Source organism: Lissotriton vulgaris, chromosome 2_1 (assembly GCF_964263255.1).
Source record: "Lissotriton vulgaris chromosome 2_1, aLisVul1.2, whole genome shotgun sequence".
In the NCBI taxonomy this organism is placed as follows: Eukaryota; Metazoa; Chordata; class Amphibia; order Caudata; family Salamandridae; genus Lissotriton; species Lissotriton vulgaris.
The window spans coordinates 1344622677-1344645081 of record NC_141687.1 but is presented as its reverse complement, the minus strand read 5'-3'; the positions used below and the strand labels follow the sequence as shown (position 1 = coordinate 1344645081).

At 45.6% G+C, this 22405-nt stretch overlaps 1 protein-coding gene across 1 annotated transcript in view; it reads left to right on the top strand.

Annotated features, from left to right (window-relative positions):
• The window catches only part of RALB (RAS like proto-oncogene B), a 298265-nt gene that overhangs the window by 201945 nt on the left and 73915 nt on the right, over positions 1-22405 (top strand). Inside the window, exon 2 of the mRNA XM_086957107.1 lies at positions 838-1007. Within this exon, the coding sequence (XP_086813233.1) occupies positions 894-1007 (114 nt within the window). The 5' untranslated portion in view covers positions 838-893. The remainder of the gene's footprint in view (positions 1-837; positions 1008-22405) is intronic.

The window sequence follows — 22405 nt, the reverse complement described above, 5'->3', positions numbered from 1 at the left end:
TATATATTGCCGGCCTGGGGCCCTTGTTGCCATTGTGACCGATTCTCATTGTCCTCTAAATTGAGATATTTCATTTCCATCTGGTTCTGGCCCCGGTGGAAACGTGCATCTCGGGGATGTAAAGAGCGTGAACAGCGCCGAGACCCGAGGAGGTTTGTGGATTTTAGGATTTAAATTACCATTTGAAATCCATCCCATTTTCACCACCGAGCCTCCCTGTGTGCGTACAGAACTTTCCAACTGAGCCAGCTTAAGTCATGTGGTGTGCCCTACTTTGATCACCGTGTCAGGCAGCTTGTCAGGCCACTTGCACTATTCACATGGGACCGACCCGTTTCTCGTTTGTGTCATAGACACTTTCACCAAGTGGGTTTTTCATTGCTAAATAAGGTGGGCAGGGGGGCACATCTGCCAATTTGTATGCCTTTGGTGTAAGTCTTAATTTTATGTGATTCTTGCTTATTTCACTCCTGTGGTGAAGCTAACCTCGAGGAGCTGAAATAGTTTGGTTTTTGCCTCATTGGTTCCATTTGTGGGCATGCTGATAGCGCACAAAAGCTGTCATTCAAAAGAGAATAGAAGATTTTACCGTACATAAATCCGCATTCTACAGGGAATTCATTCGTACCGAACATTCGTGTTTCATTTGACTTCTCCTTTATCGAGAAAAGCGCTTCTGGCTTTGTACGTTTAGGTGCTTGAAGCCACGATTTGTGTGAACTTTCCTTCAGCTCTCTCCATCTACAAGAAGATATAAATCTGAGTTTAGTTCTGAATATTTTTTTTGTAAAAAGACCTTGAATTTTTTTATTTATTTATTTATTTTTTATTCACCAGCTTCTCGGAGGAGATTTTCTGCCTACCTTCACTCACCAGCCTTGGGGACCAGAACAATGGCTGCAAACAAAAACAAGAACCAGAGCTCGCTGGTCCTGCACAAGGTGATCATGGTTGGCAGTGGTGGTGTCGGCAAGTCAGCTCTTACTCTGCAATTCATGTATGATGAGGTAAGGTGATTCTGTATCACTGTTGCTATTCCACTAACTACACCTTTTTTTGCTTACAAAAATATGTATGCTTTTGCCCTAGATTTTTTTTTTTTAATGGAGGTAACTATTAATAGCGATTTTGCACACATTTCTAGCAAAGAGCAATAAAGGACGGGCAGATGTGCTTTCGTTTACAGGTAGAGCTTTCCAAGTGAAATGGAAAAGCCAGATTCTCTTTCTACAGGTATTGACTGAAACCATTGTTGAAGGATTTCCGATGTGATGCTTTCATCAAGATGGCAATAAAAAAAATGCAAGAAAACAAGACACCAAGCTTCTTTCTAGGCATCCATATATGGAACTTAATGCTGGTTTAAATATGTCTGGCCCCATCCTTCCTTCAGTGCAGGAAAGAACCGAAGAACCCTTTTCACGAGCAGCATCGAGTCACATGGTAAACCTCTCTGCAGCTGAACTGAGTGTCTAACCTCCCCCAGCCCGTTGACTCTTGCACCTAACCCTCTGCACCCCCCCTTCCGTCTTCCTTCTTTAGCACCTTTTACGTTCTCCCTCCCTTTTCTCCCAGACCCAGCGCCTACCTTACTGCCCCGAAACGTGCTTCATTGTTTGCAACTAGATTTGCTCTGTCTGTCTCTAGAGTGTGCAGATTGTCAATATTGTACTCTGTCGAACCTCAGTGTACTCAGGCCCGGTTCCAGGAATTTTTATTTGGGTGGGCCAAGGGTGCATTTGGGTGGGCCACTGTGGGCTCGATTTTTTGCATATATGTCTAGGCAGGCCTGCTTCAGGGTGCTCCTTTATCTCTTCTTAGTCTTACAAGGCCAAGTAAAACACACTCTTTCCCAAATCTCTTTCTAAATGTGATCACTCTCAAAAAGTGTTTTTTCCATGTAATGTCCCTTTGATGGGAAAAGGAGGTTTCTGAGGTGGGAGTATCAGGCAAGTGACACTTTTCGGGCTCCCTCTGTGCTAGCCTTCAGGGAGAATCCCTCTTCATTACTACCTCCACCTGACCACGGACTCTGCAACGCACTCCCTTACAGGCTTGATTATCCACTTCTCCTCTCCAATGCACCTTATCTCACAAATGACCTTGAGTCCCAGCCCCATATCAGGCACCATCGGGCTACACTTTCATTTTTCCCGGTAAAAACATTAGGAAAATCACCTTCAAACTTAAAACATTGAATATAGCAGTGAATATAATTAGCACGCACTTTTAAAGTATTTTCCACAGTAGCCCTTATGACCCGACTGCTAATTAAATAAACAAAAACAGAAAGGCGGCTTCAGCGCTGATGTGAGTCTTTTTTGGCGCTGCACCAATAACCTCTTTCTCCGTAAATACCTTTACTCCCACCTTCCAACAGTGCCCCTCATCTCCCAATGCCCCCCTCTATTGACCTCCTACTTGGATTCCCTCAAAGCCATGCCACATGTGCCCCTCATCTCCCCATAGCCCCTCCCCCTATTGACCTCCTCCTCGGATTGCCTCAATGCCACTCTCCACCAGTGCCCCTCATCTCTCCCTAACTCCGCCTCCACCCCATGACATCTTCCTCGGATTCCCTCACTGCCACCCTCCACCCGTGCCCCTCATCGCTCCATAGCCCCTCACACTACCTCCTCCTCGGATTCCCTCACTGCAAACCCTCCAACAGTGCCCCCTATCTTTACGTAGACACTCTCTCATATGCATTTCATTTGTCGCATAGCGCTACTCATATCAGTGTAGTGTGTGTCAGTACTTTACACAATGCACACATTATACAGATACAATGAATCATACAAGTATGTAAATCAGTCTATTGGGAATGTCACATCAGTCAATGAGGATTACAAGGTGTATGAATCACATGTCATCCATACCGGTGGGCGGGATATTTTAAGAGGGTTTGGTCTGGGGAAACACAACCTTCGGATTTAAAGAGTATTCCATGGGGGTCAGCATTACTGATAAAAATGTATATCTGCCCAAACATACTCATTTTAATAACATTAGAATAATGAAAGACTGGTAGAGTTCTAACTATATCACAAAACCAAAAAAAGCGAAGTTCTAACTATATCATTCATGTTTGTATGCAGCTCTTTGATGACAGTTCATTGGTTACTGTCCTATGTTAGGATTGTAACTTCTGAACTGCAAGTAACACAAGGATCTCTGTGGCAAAGGCAGTAACCCACTGAGCTATCCAGGGCTTTAAGGGGCCTCGAAACGGGTCTCTTTCTGGCTCTGTTTTGTGTGCTGGTCACAGGTAGTCTGTTTTTTTCTGAACTGCAGGGACAGCAGTCTGCAGTCACTGCAGGCCGGAAAAAAAGTTCCCCGGGCACAAAACAGAGCCCGATAGAGACCCGTTTCGAGACAGCAGGCACATCGGTGTACCCTGCTCACACTACTCACAAGTGGAATGTTACGGCATGACGTCATGCCAGGTGAGTGTTGCAGGGGGAAGGGAAATCCTTTAAAGAGTCATTTTCTCTCTGGATTTCCCTTCTCTTTTTGAAACTCAGGAACAGCAACATTGTTTTGATGTCACTGGTGCTTTAAGTGGAAGCTTTTGCAATTATATACAACCCATAGTTGCTGTTATTTATCTTATGCAACTAACAACCATTGATAAAGCCAATAGTCCTGACTTGTAGGTATGATGTTACTTGATGTACCAAATACCTGGATGCAATGACAGAAACAGCAAAATACAAGTCGGGCCGCACACTGTTAAACACAGATTTTTAACGTACTGTTTTTAAGCCACGACCTCAATTACATTGGCCACGCCCCTTTGAGAGACCCCCCAGTTTATTCATCCCACTCAAAGCCCTGGAGCTATCCACATAAAATACAGTTCATATGCATTTGAAAACTACTAAGAGACAAATTATTGCTCTCCAGCAGGATTATTAATCACCAGCGTTATCTGGGAATTTTGTATTCTTATTGTTGTCCTGCATCGGCCATGATAATGATAAAAACTGTTTAAATGAAGCACACACGTTTGTGTCCTGCTGGGCCTGTGCAGATCTAAAAAAGAAAAATATATAGTAACACATTCTCTTACCTACTCCATTAGTCAAAGTTTGTGTCACAGTCTTTTGTGATAAGCCACTGCAGGGGTCAGGAAAGGTGAATAGGAAAAAAAAAACGTATTTTCTCCTGCGCTGCATATAAAAATAAATATCAACGCAGCAGGACAGTAAGCAAAGGTTACCAAAGGTTACCCTTGTCAAAGAAAGGGTTTGTCGCCTTTCGCCATGCAGAGATGAAGGGGTGACAAAATAAACAAAGCCTCGTTAACATATACATGGTCTTGTAAAGACTTGTGAAGTACTCGGGCGTTGCTGCGATCATCTCTAAAACTGTCTGTGTGTGCGCGCGCCCCTCGGCCCGGGCTGACACACGCGACGGGGGAGGGTTGAAGCACTTAGATCCCAAAGACGCCTGCCTTCAGGCCCTCAGTGCGAGGGCCAAGGATCCTGTTTGGGTGGGCCAGGCTCATGTTTGGGTGGGCCTGGCCCACCCGCTAGAACCGGGCCTGAGTGTACTTTACTTTCATATGCTGTGCTTTCATCTTTATGCCATGTGGATGTCGATGTTATACTTTCATTTTCTCCTGGAAAAAATTGGGTGAATTTGGACAAAAATTATGCCTTTGTCTTTAACAGCCCCTTCATTAGATGTTATTCAAGACTCCAGAAAGTTATTACTTATGCTTGTTTTTCTAATCCTGCAGTGTTGGCTGACTGTTTCATGTTAGAAATAATGCTGCTTTATAAATTGGCTTTTTGGAATTACATGTATTATAAATTACTTTAACACATGGAAAAATAGATGAAAGTTTTGACAACGTCTTGAAAATGTTGAAGGACAGCTTTGTGAGGTTTCCCAGGCCATGAACTAATTGGTGCACTGACATGTTTTCTTAGGAAGGACTTGTGATAGAGCACTCATGGCTTTCTAGATCTTTTTTCTGTTGATGTATTGTCTTTCTTTATTTAGAAGGTACACCCCACCTGCTATTTCCACCTGCTCACTTTTGAGAATTCAGCCTCTAGACCGTTGCAATGCGCTGTTCCATGGGATATTCTGAGCCCACATCTTGATTTAGGTGCTCATTGGACACAATTATAGCACCCGGTTGTACCCAAGAAATCACCCATTGCTGGTTCTGAAGCAATCTCTTCCTATGTAGTCATCGGGGTGAAAGTGCTTTGGTATTAGTGCTCCTGACTGGGAACCTACGACAATGCTAAACTAATTAAGACGTTCCTCTTGCATTATTATGACCAGTTGTGCATCGTAGGATCCTCACAGATACTCTTGAACCTAGAGTATTCCTACCCATTTGCAGTGACCCTTGAACGCTTTCTGTTCAAATATTTCCAGTCAATCTGTTGATTGAGGTAAACACCTCCATGTTCATAAAGAGAGCCCCAGTTTTAATTTTTTTTTCTGAATCAGAAAAGGGTATCTTTCATTCGAGTAGGACCACATTGCAGCTCTTTATGGCAGGCAATGTTGCACTCTAACCAAAAAATCCTTATAACCTACGTACAGTGACAGAAAAATGAAGGAAAAGGTGCCTGTTTGGTCAAGGGTGCAGAAAATGCAGATACAAATTCACTGTTTGCTTTAAGAAGCCTGCATCTTCCCTTTCCAGTATGCACTATAGTGGCAGTGTGCCTCATAATCACAGTTCTTTTTTCTGGCTCATGTGGAGTAGATCGCAGAAAACTCTTCCTTTCTACACCCAATTTTTTATTTGACCTTTTTTTCAACAAAAGTTATGATTTTTGTGTTACATTCGAGGTCCCAACTTTTTTTTTCACCAACTTTTACTACCAAGAAGAAATTTGTCTGAAAAAATGCCACCACTCTAAATGAAATGTCCCTCATATGCGTGGGAAATGGCTTCTTCAGACCTATATTCTTTGTGTGTGGTATGTCATCCTCCCTCACACTCAGTTCAAGGGTGTACATTTTGTCAAAAGATGTCAAATAGAGCCCTTAAATTCCAAGGAGGCATTTTTTCTCAAAGGAAAACTTAAAAATGTACTTCATGAAGAAGAGAAGAAGCCGTTGAGGAAAAAAGGCAGAGAGGGGGCTCCCTCTTCTGAGACCAGACCCTCTTGTGATAAAGACTCCCATAGAGGGAGATCTGAAGAACAAAGCGGAAAAAGTATTGCCACCATCATTTATATGTTTTATGTCTCGCATGGCTACCAAATAGAGATTCCTAGCACTGTAGAAGAAACTGATTTCAGCCTCAGTCAGTCCGGCATTGCCAGTTAGTAAAGCCAAGTCTTCAGATGGTTCCAGAAAATAGCTTTGGAGGACCTAGTACGAAGTTGTAAAGGAAAGAAATTTAACAAATTTGTTGTCAGATATGTAAAAGATCCTCCTTCCTGTCTTACACAGGATATCTAAGTAAAATTGACCAGTTTAAAGGTTGACTGAGCGTAGGGATCATTATGGTCACTCCCCCCATTCCCAAGAGCACCAGTCCGCGCCAAGACAGGCATCAGCACTGACCTTCTCGCTGTCAAGAAGTACGATAACAGCACCACTGACTTCGACCCAAAGACCACCCAGCATCTCTTCCACCTACGTCAAAGGTAGTGCCGACCCCACAGCTTTCAATTTCGAGCCTATTTTGGGAAATATATGACCCTAAAGTGCCACCAGTCCATGTTGGTCGAGAAGATGGACTTTATTGCTGTGGACGTCAAGATCACTGTCAAGAAACTTTACGTCAAGAAAATCATTGTTGAGGCATTCTGAAGCTTTTGTTTTTTCCTGTTTTTTCTGATAATCATCAATCCTATTAGAAGGAAACATCTTCCATTCTGAGACCAAGGCTGATCATCCTAGCGGAGGACCCTGTACAGGAACCTCTAACACCTTTATACTTACCATCTAGACCTGCTTCACCAATATGCCCTTCAGTGGCAAATACATCTTCATTGCCGCATGTGCTGCTAGTGGTGCTTAGCAATACTTCACGTTAAACAAAGGCACGATAGATCAGGCTGCAACGCTATGGGAGGCCTTTAAGGTCTATCGTGTATCAAGAGGGAGAGAGAGGACCAGATAGCTAGTCCAAATCCCCGAGTTTATATGAGGTTAATCAAAAGGAGACTAGCTGAGTAAGAGGGGGTTTTATTTAACCAAAATAATTAATTTTAGTTCAAATGACTCAAGTATGTTTTGTCAGGGGGTAGTGGCACCTTGTGAGTGTGCTCATGAAGCCCTCACCCACCAACCTAGTTGGTGGCATGCTTCATCATCGGGCCCACCCAGTGACACCTAGCGTGTCCCGGGTGTGCTTCGACGCCTGGTTACAGCGGAGCAGGTATGTCGCTGTGTGTGCGGTGAAGAGTGTTATGAAAATTGGATTAAAACGGCTTGGCGGGGGTCCCAGTACCCGAAGGTGAATAAGACTTTAATACCTGGGCCACCGTCAGCGGTTAAAAATAAGGCTGTGGGATGTTAGAGGCGAGTTACGACCTCCCACATCCTTGGTAGGTCAACATGTTTCAGCCAGTGCCTTATGAGTATGCTGGCTTTCTTCAGGACGGATTAAAATTGTGTGTGTGTAATTAAAACTAGTGGGTGTGTAATTCAGACTATGTGTATACACGCCCTAAAGTGTTTTTCTATGTGTGAGAGGGGGATTCCCTTCTCAAAACACCTGTACATATAACATGTAAAGACAAAGACAAAACATACAGGGGGAAAGAAGAGTCACTTCAATGTATTGCATTATATACATCTGACTGCCGACTTTATAGCGTTGTGGGTGCAGGCTATAAGCGGCTACAGTGTAATGGTATTGGTGGTACCATTATGGTGAGGTTCGCACTGGAAATTCGGGGGTGGAGTGGCTAAAACACGGTATTCACAACAAATAGTGCATTGGTGGTAAGTAAACGCAAGAAAACCTTTCTTACGCTAGTTTAAGCAATATTCTGCTTCATGGTTGTGAAGTGGCTAGGGTTGGCCCTGTGGGCGAAAAAAGGTTTTGGCCACTTAGATTAAGGAGACCTGTGGGAGAAAAAAGTGGCCAGCTTCACCCGTTATTTGGGGGGAGATCTGAACACGTACTTGGATGCTAAATTGGATAAATCCAACCCAGAGACACATCGCACCCCCAGAATCGCTGCAAGCATGCAACAGGCTATGGAAGAGTTTGGGCTGTGTGATATGTGGAGGCTACGAAATCCGGGGAGATAAGAAGGCACGCATGCAACGCCTATGCATGGGAGCTGGTCAAGGCTTGACTACTGGCTGATTGATGATGAGCTCTTGGAGTGGGTTGTTGAGGTGGTGCCCCTCGCTCACACGCTGTCAGATCATAATCCAGTGTGCCTGCTCTTGAGAAATTCGACTGGAGCACGTCGTCCTTTCTCTTGGAGATTGCGTGCATTGGCGCTCCTAGATCCTGTATATGACAAGACCATACGTGACGCCATTGAGCAATACTTCACGTTAAACAAAGGCACGATAGATCAGGCTGCGACGCTATGGGAGGCCTTTAAGGTCACCATCAGGGGGGTATGTATCGGGACAGCGGCAGGCATACTCAGAGATATAAGGACGCAATTGCAGAGAGTTGAATCTGACCTACACCACCTAGAGCGTGATTATGCTAATAGCCCCGAATTGTCTAAACTAGCTAGGATACAAGAACTGATAGCTGAATATGATTCGCAAGCGGAGACTCCGATTAAGTACATATCTTGCAGACACACGGCTCGCCGGTACGGGGAGGCAGGCAGGTCGGGTCGGCTGCTGGCGTTCAAGATTAAGGCGAGATCTGCGCAGCAGCGGGTGGATAGGATAGTGGATGATGCGGGAGCTGAGCATTACACTCCGGAGGCTATAACAGAACAATTCTATGTGTTCTACGCAGATTTATACCATCTTCGAGGCTCTCTGCCGGCTGAGGAATTTGAGGCGTATTTGGATAACATTGCGTGCGCTTGGTTATCAGATGTGCAGCGTAAATATCTATGTCTTCCCATTGATGAACAAGATATTAAATTGGCAATTGCGGCGCTGGTTAATGGTAAAGCGCCAGGCCCAGATGGGCTCTCGGTGGAATTTTATAAAAAATATGCAGATCTCCTTGCGCCACACTTGCTGGAAGTTTATGCTGAGGCGTACGATGCCGGAATGCTTCCCCCATGATTGAGAGAGGCCCTCATTGTCACATTACTTAAGAAGGATAAGCCCCCAGAGTTATGTGATTCATAACGCCCGTTGTCATTAATTAATATTGATGCCAAGATCCTAGCGAAGATTTTTGCCACTAAGCTGCAGCCCCTGATGTCAGGCTTGATCCTGCCGAATCAGTCGGGCTTCGTGCCAGAGAGGTCCACATCGCACAACTTGCGTACCATTTTCTCCATGTTCCATGTGTTGGAGCCCACTCTGGAGGCGACAGCAGTGCTGCTCGACGCGGCAAAAGCGTTCGACTCTGTAGAGTGGCAGTATACGCATAGGGTCCTGCGACATATGGGGTTTTCCCCAATGTTTCTCCAGTGGATAACGGTGCTGTACACTGAGCCATCGGCAAGAGTGCGAGTCGGTGGGTTGACATCTGAATCGTTGTGTATTGAGCGGGGTACTCGGCAAGGCTGCCCCCTCTCTCCCCTGCTGTTCGCGACCATTCTGAAGCCGCTGGCTTGCGTTATCCGACAACGCCACAGGGAGACTGCATTAAATTTTTATTCTTGTCTGGTATCTATTTCGTTCTACGCGGATGATATGGTTCTGTTTGTGCGTGAACCGTCTCGGTATTTGGCGCAGTTGCTGCTGGAGTATGTGCGGTTTGGCCACATTTACGGTTTGCATATAAACTGGGAGAAATCATTCATAATTCCACTGACGACTGGCACCGCTCGGTCTGATCTTGAGTTTCCACTGGTATGGTCAGTAGACCCGGTTAAATATCTAGGAGTGTAGGTGCACCGCGACCCAACAGTTGTGCTTCGGGAGAACTATGGCAGAGCCTGTTCGAAATTGGAGACCGTGGTTGAAGCTTGGCTTTTGCTGCCGCTGGCGGATCGGATTGCTCTTATTAAAATGGTGGTGCTGCCCAGGTTTCTTTACCTCTTCGTGAATATACCCATAGTGCTTAACCTGCCCTTCTTTAGGACCCTTCGAGGCCATCTCCTTCGGCTGATATGGGGGGGCAAGGCGGCGAGAGTGCAATGGTCGGTTCTCACCAAGGACTATGAGCGGGGCGGTTTTGTGGCACCAGACTTCTATGCGTATTACTTGAGTGCGCAGGCACAATATCTGTATTATTGGTATCATCCGCATGCTTTCACGCCGCACGTTGCGCTGGAGGAAGGGGATGCAGCTCCGGTTCCTCTGCACAGTGTGGTCACTCATTGCTCGCGAGGCACCCCGAAATCGGAGATCAATGCAGTTGATGCCACGATCTCGGCCTGGCAACTGATAGGGAAGTTGGCGCAGAAGCTGCAGCTGTATGCGCCGGATATGCGCCTAGAGTATCATGCGCGTCTATCGGTCACACGTGAGGCCCCGTCTATGAGGGTGCTGAGAGGCAGGTGTTTCTCACATGCGGGATGTATATCCAGCCATGCCACCTTGCTGAACCGTCTCCAGGACTTCGGAGTCTCTGGCAACGCTCTAAGGTGGTTCGGCTCCTTCTTGTCCGATAGATCCTTTCAGATCTTCGATGGTGACACAATATCAACCAGCAAGCCCCTCAGCTGCGGAGTACCACAAAGCTCCTCTTTGAGCCCTGTGTTATTCAATGTCTACATGAAACCACTGGCTGGAATCGTCGAACCGTACGGCATCAAAATTGTGTCGTACGCCGACGACACGCAGCTAGTGGTATCATTGGCTCAAAAGAACATCAGTCACCCCCAAGGAGGCCTGCGGAGTTGCCTAGAGGATATCAAGGAGTGGATGACCAGCTCCTCCCTCAAATTAAATGGAGATAAAACAGAGCTCCTGCTTTTAGGCCCAGCCTCGCCAACATCTTTTATCTCCTTGTGGCCCCAAGCCCTGGGCACTCCTCCCACCCCCAAGGAAAGTGTCAAGAGCCTAGGAGTGTGGCTGGACAGCAAGCTGTCCTTCTCCACCCAGGCTACCAAGCTGTCCGCCACCTGCTTCGGCATCCTCAAAACTCTAAGGAAGGTCCTTCCACTTCTGCCTCCAGAAGCCAAGAAAGTAGCAGTCCAAGGCCTCATCCAGTCCCGCCTTGACTCAAACAATGCTCTATACGTGGGGGCTCCCGAGATGACTCTTCGGAAACTCCAGATAGTGCAAAACTGCGCAGCACGCACCCTATTAAAGATCCCACGAGCCCAGTCAGCCAGACCTGCACTGAAAAGTCTTCACTGGCTTCCAATTAAACACAGAGTGTCATTCAAGGCGTTGTGCATCGCACACCGGGCATTCTGGAAAACAGGACCCGCTATTAACAGCAAGCTTATCATTCCCTACCACCCAAACAGGAATCTCCGCTCCTCTGAGGCTCTCCTGGCAGTGGTCCCTCGAGTAAAGAGAGCTAGATCCGGGGGTAGGCTGTTCTCATTGAACACCGCTAAACTATGGAACACCCTCCCCCTCTCACTCCGTTCCAACCCGGACCTGCTGTCATTCTGCAAAAAGCTGAAGACGTTACTATTCACCCAAGCCTCCGAGCTCTAAGGCGTCACGTCACCTGTCCCCTCGATTCTTACCCCCCAGCGCTTGGACGCCCCCGGGTAGCAATCGCGCTCAATAAATCTATTTCCATTCCATTCCATTCCATTCCATTTCCTGACGGCACCTTTATTGAACAGGGAGACTTGAGCCATATTGTGATTCAATCGCTTTTATTCCGTTTTGCTATTCATCGGCTACGCCAGACGAGCCTCCAGCACTGCTGTCTTTACAATCCGTTCTCACCGTACCTAATAATAAGAGTCTAGTTTCTAAATTGTATAAGCTAATCAAAGACGAAACGGTGTTGGACGTTGACAGGAGCTGGGACAAGTGGAATACGTGTCTGTCTGGGGATATCTCTGAGGATAACTGGACACATATATGCGGATTGACTGGGAAACTCTGTATGAATGGTAATCTCAAAATTATACATTTCAAATATATACATCAGGTGTATTATACCCCAGCACAACTGTATAGTTATGGATTGCGTGAGACGGCACATTGCGACAGGTGTGGACAGGATGATGCAGACTTTCTGCATTTAGCATGGAATTGCCGAACTGTGGCAGCATTCTGGGATGCAGTGGTGCGTTGTCTATGTGAGATGGTCACCGTGGACCTTCCTTGTACGCCGCTGGTGTGTCTTCTATGTTGTGTGCCACATATCAGGGGGGCGAATGGCAGGTTTGTGCGTCTGGCGCTGCTTCTGGCTGCTAGGAGGGTGGCGATAACGTGGGGTAGAGGTAAACGACCTGCCCTAAAGGCTTGGCTGACCGATCTGGTGTACTTTTGTGATAGCCTCACCGTTTATGGGGAAGAGCTGCCCCAGTCGTCGAGGCCGAGGGACATCTGGGAGCCGGTGCGGGTGTATCTGCTTGCACATTCTGAGTAGGCAACAGGTTGAAACTTGCGCACGGTGGGAGACGTATGTAGGATGTATGTGGCTGCGGGGTCCACCAATGGGAGCATCGTGATTACTGTAATAGCACTTGGACGGTCGGCTCGCATTATGATTGTACCTTATCAATGACACAGCACTGTGATTGTGGCTTTTTCATTTCTTTATTTTATGTTTCTATTAGGGTTTCTGTTCGATTTTCATCTTTTTTGTTCTGATCTGCATCTGTTTTCCTTTTTTATCTGTTTGCTATCACGTGGGTGGAGCTCATTGTATTTGCTGGGGTGGTACTCAGTACCGATAGATTGTTGTTGACGATGCCTTGGTGATAACTCTTCTATGTGCTGATTCAGATGTAGATGTTTTGTCTTTTTTTGTTTATGATTAAAAAAGAAATTTTAAAAAAACAAAAAAACTTTTCTGTAGCCAGATACTCCATTAACGATCATGTACCTCCTCTTTACTGGATCAATTTTATTTCGGCCACACTAACAAAGATGGAGCCAATGAAAGAAAGAGGCAGAAACCTTGAAGGATATAGGGTTTTGATTATCGTTGAAGAGATTACAGATAGCCGTTTAGACAGAGGGAGGTATGCCTTAAGTGGTTCTTCTACCCTCCGAGTCAGCAACAACAGAGGAATCTATCCCCTCCATTGCCCTTCTATCCTCCTTCTCAAGATCAATAACAAAAAATACAGCAGCAGTCCACCGTAGAAGCAATTTAGAAAGAAGTCACCAACAGCAGCAAGCACAGTGCCAATTATCTTACAAATCCTGCTCTTAGTCGAAAAAGTGAAAAACCTACTCCCTCTACTATGTTTCCCTCTCAGATGAGAAGGACTGTATCAAACCATCCAGCAGAGTGGAGATTGACATCCTCTGACAAATGGCTTTTAAAGATCATCCAGAACGGTTACGCCATCCAGTTAAAAAATCCACCTCCATCAATACCTCCTAAGCCAGCACCAAAACATCAATTGCTGCAATTAAGAATAGAGGTAAAATATCTGCTTCAAAATCTAGCAATAGAACCACTTCTTCCATCTCAAAGAGGTAAAAGTATCTATTCAAGATCATTTTGATTCCCAATTAGAGCATGGAAACAGAATTAAGAATAATCAGAGACGTAAGACAGGCAAACAAATGAATCCAGAAACAAAAGTTCAGGATGCTAGCTTTTTACCAGATATATCCACACTTAATGAGATTTGGTGTACTCTGTGGATCTTGAAGATGTGTATTTTAACATACACTTTGAGGAAAAATCACAGAAAGTCTTTAAGATTTATGATAGGCAAGGCTCATTATCAGTACAAAGTCCTGACTTTTGTGTTGAAGTCTGGTCTGAGAACATTATCCAAATGCATGAGCTCATTTCCAAAGTAAAAAGATTTACATTTATCCTCATCTAGATGATTGAGTGTTAAAAGTACCTTCTACTCATCAAGCACAGTTTTGTATTCAACACCACAACCAATTTATTAACACAACTAGGCTTATGTGTCAAAAAAGAGAAGATTATATTATTCTCACTTCATCATCTTGACTACCTAGGAGCCACACTGGATACAAAAAAGGGAGGAGTGTGTCCTTCAGAGAAAAGAGTGTAACATTTTACAATGACGCCATTTGTTTGACACCACATCCAACTGCTCTTCATATTTCATCTCTACTCCATGGCGTCATGCATTTTTTTAGTCTCCAATGGAGGTCTTCATATGAGACTTTTACAACATTGCCCCAAAGATCAATGGCCCAATTTAACAATTCAAGCAGTTCATTGTCCATGCCTTCAAAATTATCAAGTGGATCTCTTAAGCAGATGCTTTACAGACCACCACAAATGGGGACGATTCAGTCTTTTTAGACTTTTTCCAAGACTAGGTTTTCCAGAATAGATTTATTTGTAACAAGAGAAAACCCCAAATGCCCAAACTTGTAAACGAGAATACGGAAATCAAAGTCTTTGGGCAATGCCCTTTTGATTGATTGGTCAAGACAGTTTCTCTATTGTTACCACCAATCCCGTTGATTCTAACAGTACTGCTCAAGCTCAAATTATTAAATGCCATCCTTATTATAATAGCACTAGAAGGACCAAGACAATGGTGGCATCCCAAGTTACTTCTCCACTCTTGTCTGCCCCGTTGTGTGCCCGTGGCTGCCTCTGACCGTTCCTGCTCCCCGCGTCCATCTGTGGCATTGTTGGCATTCGGTAACTGTACTTATATTGGGTATTTGAGATGTTTTTTGTACTGTATTAGTACTTTTTCCCCTTCTTTTTTTTCCCCTTTTGTTAATTGTTTTTTGGCTTCTCCGAGCTTGCGTTTCCTGCTTCCCTTTTCCTGCTGCCCCTCGCCCCAACCCCCTGTCCTCGCCTGTTCCAACCTCCCAGCTGATTGTCCCTCCCCCTACTTCATGGCGGCCCCTGATGGGGGAGTGCGATTAAGACCTTCACCCTCGGTCACTGGCCTGCTCTCTCCCCAGCAGCTCTGTGCTTTCTTCACCTTGGATCTCCGACCATCCATCGCTACACTATCACCCTCCTCGCACTTAACCCCAGAAGACTCAGAGACTGCCAACAGGCCTCGCCACACCTGACCCACGGGCAGTTCTCCTGCCTCCACTGCCGCCAGACCTTCACCACCACCCCAGCCCCCAAAACAGCTGACGCCATCACCGGCGACACTCTAAGATGCATCTTCCTCAACTTACACTCCATGCACAAGCACGCCGTGGAAATCTGGAACCTACTCTAATTCCTCTCGCCCGACGTCGCCTTCTTCACGGAGACCTGGACCAATGCCTCCTCCACCCCTGACATCAACACAGCCATCCCGGACGGATACAAGATCCAGAGGAAGGACCACCCCAGACACCCGGTAGGGGGCCTCGCCATTGCCCACAAAGGCACCCTCCGCCTCACTACCTCCAGCGAAACCTTCCCCACCGCCGAACACCTGCACTAACCGATCCAGACCAGCCACACCACCACACTCCAAGGAACCCTCGTCTAAGACCCCCGGCCACCCTTCATCACCACCATTTTTTTTTTTAAACAGTTTTTATTGCAGACTTATAATATACAGGGTACATATATTTAGGTATCGTTCACCTGCTGTCAGCGCCCCTCATCATTCGTTGACTATTGTACACGGCCTTCAAGCCCACAACCCGGGGGTCGGGCGGCGTCCTGCAACGGATCCCTAATCCCAGTAATGCAGTGACAGTTGCAGCCGTTGCGCAGGGAATTCCCTTGTCCGCTTTTTCTTTTCTCCCCCCTCGACCCCCCCACCCCACATCGGCTTAACATTCCAACTCCCCTCCCACCCCCCCACTAGTCCCTCCACCTACGCTTGTGCTCGCGGTCAGCCTGCGTTCATGCATGTAGTTAGGAGTCAATAAATGTCTAAGTGATAGATGTATCCTGTGTGTTGTCGGGGGCTGGAGCATCTAAGTTGGCCACCCTTAATCACCACCATCACCGACTTCATCGCACCCCACGCCATCGCCTCAATGAAGCACATACTCCTCGGAGACCTGAACTGCCACCTCGACACCCCCGGCGACCCCAACTCAACCACCCTGGGTGACAACCTCGCCAACATCGGACTCTAACACCGACCCACAGAGCAGAACACACCCTCGACCCCATCTTCGCTGCAGGAAACAGTGTTTGATTCAGCCACACTACACAACCGCCATGGACCGAGCACCACTGCGTACACTTCACCGTTAACAAACCCAAAGCACCCAAACCAGCCACAAGCCTACCAAGGAGGAACTGGAGGAAAGTCACTGATGAGCAACTCGATTCCACCCTCACCCGAGACAACCACACCTGGGCATCTGATGCCGACTTCGCAGCCAGAGAGAATTCCACACCTGGGTCTCCTCCAGCGCAGACGAGCTCGCCCCACTACGCAACCATGACAAAACTGCGCCCCAGGAAAGCCGCCTGGTTCACCACCAATCTCCAAGAAGCCAGACACACCTGCAGATTCTTGGAAATGAAATGGAGAAACACAGTCACCCGAAAACCACACCACCCCAAGGACGCCATGACGGACTACCACTCCCAAATCAGAACCACCAAGAGGAACTTCATCCACAACTAAATCCTCGCCAACTCCAAGGAACTCTTCAGTTTCATTCAGGAATTCACCAACCCACGCAGCGAAGCCACAGACATCACCCCATCCCAAGACCTCTGCGATAAGCTTGGAACCTACTTCCACCTCAAGATCAAAAACCTCTTCGACAACTTTTTCGACCATCCACCAGACGCCGCAGTCGGCTCCCCGCCGACACGACACAACAGCCAACCCACCATCTCCACCTGGATGCCGGTCATGGCCGAAGACAACGCCTCGACCATGAAAGGCATCCACTCGGGGGCCCCCACCGACCCCTGCTCTCCTCACATCTACCACAGGGCTGCAGCTATCATCGCACCCGAACTACAACGCACCATCAACACCACCTTCATAACAGGCACCTTCCCAGATGACTGGAAGTGCGCAGAAGTTAGGCCCCTGCTCAAGGAGCCCACAGCTGACCCCAAGGACCTCAAGAACTACGGCTCATCTCGCTCCTCCCCTTCCCGATGAAAGTGGCAGAGAAAACAGTCAACAGGAAACTGACACGATTCATTGAAAACAACCCTGTTCTCGACCCATCTCAGTCCGGATTCCGAAGCAACCACAGCACCTAGACCGCCCTACTCGCCGCCACAGAGGACATCCGCACCCTCCTGGACCAAGGAGACTCCACAGCTCTTATCCTACTAGACCTATCAGCGGCCTTCAACACAGTCTTCCACCGCACACTAGTCACTAGACTACACAATGCCAGCATACAAGGAACACACCTAGACTGGATTCGATTATTCCTCACCAGTAGAAGCCAAAGATCAGACTGCGACCCTTCCTCTCTGATCCCACGAAAATCACCCGCGGAGTTACACAGGGGTCATCGCTGAGCCCCACCGTCTTCAACATCTACATGGCCCCCCTCGCCAGCATCGTCGGACAACATGCCCTCAACATCGTATCCTACGCTGATGACACCCAACTCATCCTTTCCCTCACCAAAGACGCCGCCACCGCCAGACTCAACTTCCAGAAAGGAATGCAAGACTTTGCAATCTGGATTACCAACAGCTGCTTGAAGCCCAATGCTGAGAAGACAGAAGTCCTCATTCTTGGAACCACTCCTACAGCATGGGACAACACCTGGTGGCTGATTGCCCTCGGAAGCCCACCTACCCCCTTGGACCATGCTAAAAACCTTGGCATCATACTCGAATCATCCCTCAACATGAACCGACAGGTCAATGCCGTCACATCCAACTGCTTCAACCCCCTCCGCATCATCTACAAGACCTTAAAATGGATCCCCTCTGAGTCAAGGAAGACATTCACCCATGCACTCATTACCAACAGACTGGACAACGGAAATGCACTCTATGCCAGCATCAACTATTCCCTACTCCGCAAACTCCAGACAATACAGAAAACCGCTGCTAGACTCGTCCTCAGTGTCCCCTGGCACAAACACATCAGCCAACACCTACGAAGACTCCACTGGCTCCCTGTGGAGAGTCGCCTTCAACATCCTCACCCACGCCTACAAATGCCTCCACAACAACGGACCCAAATACCTCAACGACAGAATCAACTTCCAGGTACCCAAAAGAAACCTCCGATCTTCCAACCTTGCACTGGCCGAAGCCCCGCGCATCCACAGAGCCAAAGCAGGCAGAAGATCTTTCTCTTACATTCCATCCAAGACCTGGAATGAGCTACCAGCGGACATCAGACGAGTCCCCTCCCTGAACACCTTCAGGAAGACCCTCAAGACCTGGCTCTTTGGCTAACAGATCTGTGGAACCCCCGTCCCCCCTTCAGCGCCTTGAGACCCTCACGAGTGAGTAGTGCGCTTACAATTCCCCTGATTGATTGATTTTACCCTATCTACTTAACTTGGCTCGTTTCAATTCAAAAGTTAATTTAGCAGGTATTGCAGCATACAGAAAATAAGCAGCACAAAGATCTTTTACTATGCAGTTGTAAAATATTTATGGGAAAGATTACCCCCCAGGCCCTTTGTTGGTAGTTAAATCTGTTCTTATCTAAACTGATGTCTCCACCTTTCGAGCCCATGCGTAAGACCTAAATGCAACACCTCTCTTTTTAGATAGTTTTTGGTTTTCGTAGCCATTAATTCAGCAAGGAGGTTAGTGAGATCCAAGCTCTTTCCTCCGTAGACCGGTGCACAGTATTTCAAAACAATAGGGTACTATTCAGAAAACATCCATCTTTTAAAAAAAAAAAACTTTTTTCACCTAACGTTGTCTCTGATTTTGATATCAATTAGACAAGCTCAAATCTAGTATGTTTTAGTAATGTTTCTCCAGCAGAAATGACCCCTCATTTGTTGGATGCTATAGTTCTTACATTTTATTTGGGCAGAACTAAAGATATTCTTAAAAGAAATAGTTGTTATTGATCTCTCCAAATGGGTATGGCTTCCCCTAAAAGAACCATAGCCAGATTGATAGTTTTCTGTTTTGCTCTTATCTATCAATTAGCTAAAAATACTCTTCTTGGTAAGCCCAGAGCTCATTCTACGTGTAGCAAAGCAGCATCTGTTGCCTGGATAACAAAATCTCTATTAACAGAAATATGTAAAGCAGATACATGGAACTCTTCATATTTTTCCATGCATTATTGTTTGGATGAGGATCGAAGAGCCGAAAGTTTATTAGTCCAGGCTACATTAAATAATCTTTTTAACTAAGAAGATTCTGATTGCAGTTCCTTTTCTTAAAACAGATCTGTACTTTTTTGTTTGCTTATAGCTGTGTATTGACACCCATGTTTTAAGATTATGCTTGCTTTTCTATTCTCCTTTTATGACTATCAGTGAGGATCCTATAATGCAGAAGGAAATGTTACTTGTAATCCTAGTTCTGCATCATAGGCACCCTCACGGAAGTCATCAATAACCCTCCATCCTCCCCGGTTATCAATACAGCTGTTATCTTTCTCAGTTACAGCACATCACCATTAAAAAGGAACTGAGGCTATGAGGCAAACTGCCAGTACAGTGCACGCTGGGAAAGGAAGCTGCTGGCTTTTTAAAGCAGCAGTGTATTTTCTGTGCAGCTTCTGCACTCTTGACCTGACAGGCACATTTTCCTTCATTATTCATCTCACTGTATGTAGGTGGTATATTATTTGGGATGGAGCAGAACATTGCCTTCAGTCAATTGATGCAACGTGGTCTTATTCTATAAAAGTTAACCTTTTCAGGTAAAAAAAGGTAAAAGCAGGTCTGTCTTATTATTAACTAGGGTATCGTCATCTTTATGAACATTGAGATGTTTTCGCTCCATTTACAGATTGATTCTTGAAAATAGAGTCTTCAGTGGTCCCCGCAAATTGGTGGGAATATTCTATGTTTATGACTTTAGTGAGAATACCTATGATGCAAAAGTATGATTACAGGTAAGCAACATTTCCCTGTAATGCTAAGCTTCCCCTGTTGAGTCTGGTATTTTCTTCGATCTGCCAGATTATAATTCAAATAGGTGGCAATAATGGTTTCATTTGAGCCCCACCTCTGAATGCCAAATAAGTCTCTGTTCTACTGCAGCCACCACCTGTGAACCATTTTCTGAGTGCCACCTGCACTTGACCAGAGTTGGTGTGATGGTCCAACTCTCCCATGCTGTAAATTAGGCAGTGTATGTGCCCACTGTCTTATATGTATTTTGTATCTTTCAATGTCTCAAGGCACAGAAAATTCTGATACTGGTCTTATAAGTTTACTATGACTTACCTGGGTGACCCAGCAACACTGACAGTGGTTTGTTGCTCGATGCCTCATAATTCCTTCTTCCTTCTCTCTAAAACCCGGAAGATGAATCAAGATTTGCACTGCTCCATCCGCCCATTATTGTTGTAGAGAATACTCCACCATCCTCTGTAGGCATGGTGTACCCCAGGCATATGCACCCAGTTCCAGTCTCTTCTCGATATACTTGGTTCTGATTAAGTTCAACAAAAGGATGCATCCACCTTGATAAATGATGGTCCTGACAGAATCTGTGCTCATGTTACAGTCGCCTTTGGGTCCACCAGTACCTTTACTGGAAACACAAATATGATGCTGTAAAAATGCCTTCATTGGGCATACTTAAAGGTCAGATGGCCTTTTTTCAGGAGAAGCAATTAACCACTTTGACCTGGGTGGGATATGGGATTGCCTCCTTGTCTATCACTTTCGTCTGCTTAGCTAATAAACTCATATGGCAGTGGTTTCAGTGAACTAGGTGTAGATAGGAAGATTCTACCGACTAACATTTTAAGCCCCATGTACAAATGGGCTGATGTAGCCACTTGCCTTCTAGTACAAACCCTTTGTCATAATGTCCTGATGGTTGACTAGATAGAATAGGTAAGACCACTTTATTCATAGCTCTACCACAAGGTTAAATAGGAGAGTTTTTTTACCCGTCAATTATACCAACATGCTTTTTCTTTTCTGCCAACCTGCTGGGTCTAAGAACAAACACTTGTGAAGCTACGCCCAGTTCATGTTTATAGGTTGATCGAACTGAGAGGGATCTCAGTAGCTTCATGGCTCCAAAGTGATTACTGCATGGCAGCAAAAAACCTAGAATCTTAGATGGGATACTATGATTAACTTGGTCCCTTTTCACTAAAGGTTTCTGCATGAAATTAGGAAATGAGTGACGTCTTTGTCTATTCTAACTGTCTTGAATCTTCCTCGCTAACTTATAAGGATCCCAGTGAGGAGACCAAAGAGATTAAGGTGAGACTCTGGCAGCTCTCCCTTCTCCCACTTACTAGTTTGAAGGCTTCTCCTGAAAGGCTCGTAACTAGTTAGGCCCCATCTATTGCTATCTAAAGTTCTTGGGTTCTGCTTCAGTCCTACTTATTGGCTTGTAAGAATATCCAAAAGAGACGGACAAAGAAGAATAACAGTTGAACTAAAAGTATGAGTTACTACTGGTGTTAACTGAAGTAGTGATCAAGTATTTCATAATCCAGTTCTGATCCTGGAAAAGACCCATAAATTCTCCCTCTTAGCTTGTCACGCAGCAAAGGAGCTGAATGCTTAGATAAACCAACTGTCAGGAATCACAACGACTCATGCAGAAGTGATTGGAATGTCTGTTATTGAACAATTGTCCAGAGACCAACCGGGATTAATGGGCACTCTTGTAGAGATGTTCTAGAACTATCTGAGGAACGTCTTGCGTGTTGGACTGCTTTGCGTCTCTCTCATGTGGTCGCAGTAAAAAAATTATTTGATCCAGACCTCAACTGAGATCAACAAATACAGAATTAAAATTATTATTAACAATCTGAAAATAATTAAGATGAAAAACATTTGCTTTTAAAACACACTATAAGATGGTACAGTAGCAATATTCTATCACCTACCCATACAACAATCAATAAAGATAAGATAAAATCTTATGATTGTGCGTTTTAACTTAGAACAGCTTCAGAAAGCTTTTTAAAAACTTAAACAAGTTATGGCAAACAAATTCATTAACTGGAGCGTTACACAATGTAATTAGATCTTGGGCCAAGAATGCATTATACTTTAATTGGATTGGAATTATATAATGTCGTTGTGCCGCTACTATACTCGCATTGGGACATATTAGTAAAACGTGAAGCAAATCTTGTTGGCCACCTTTGCTTAATCAGCCTTTGGGGTTATTTGTAATCTCCCAGCTAGCTAAAAATGTTGCTAAAGGGAG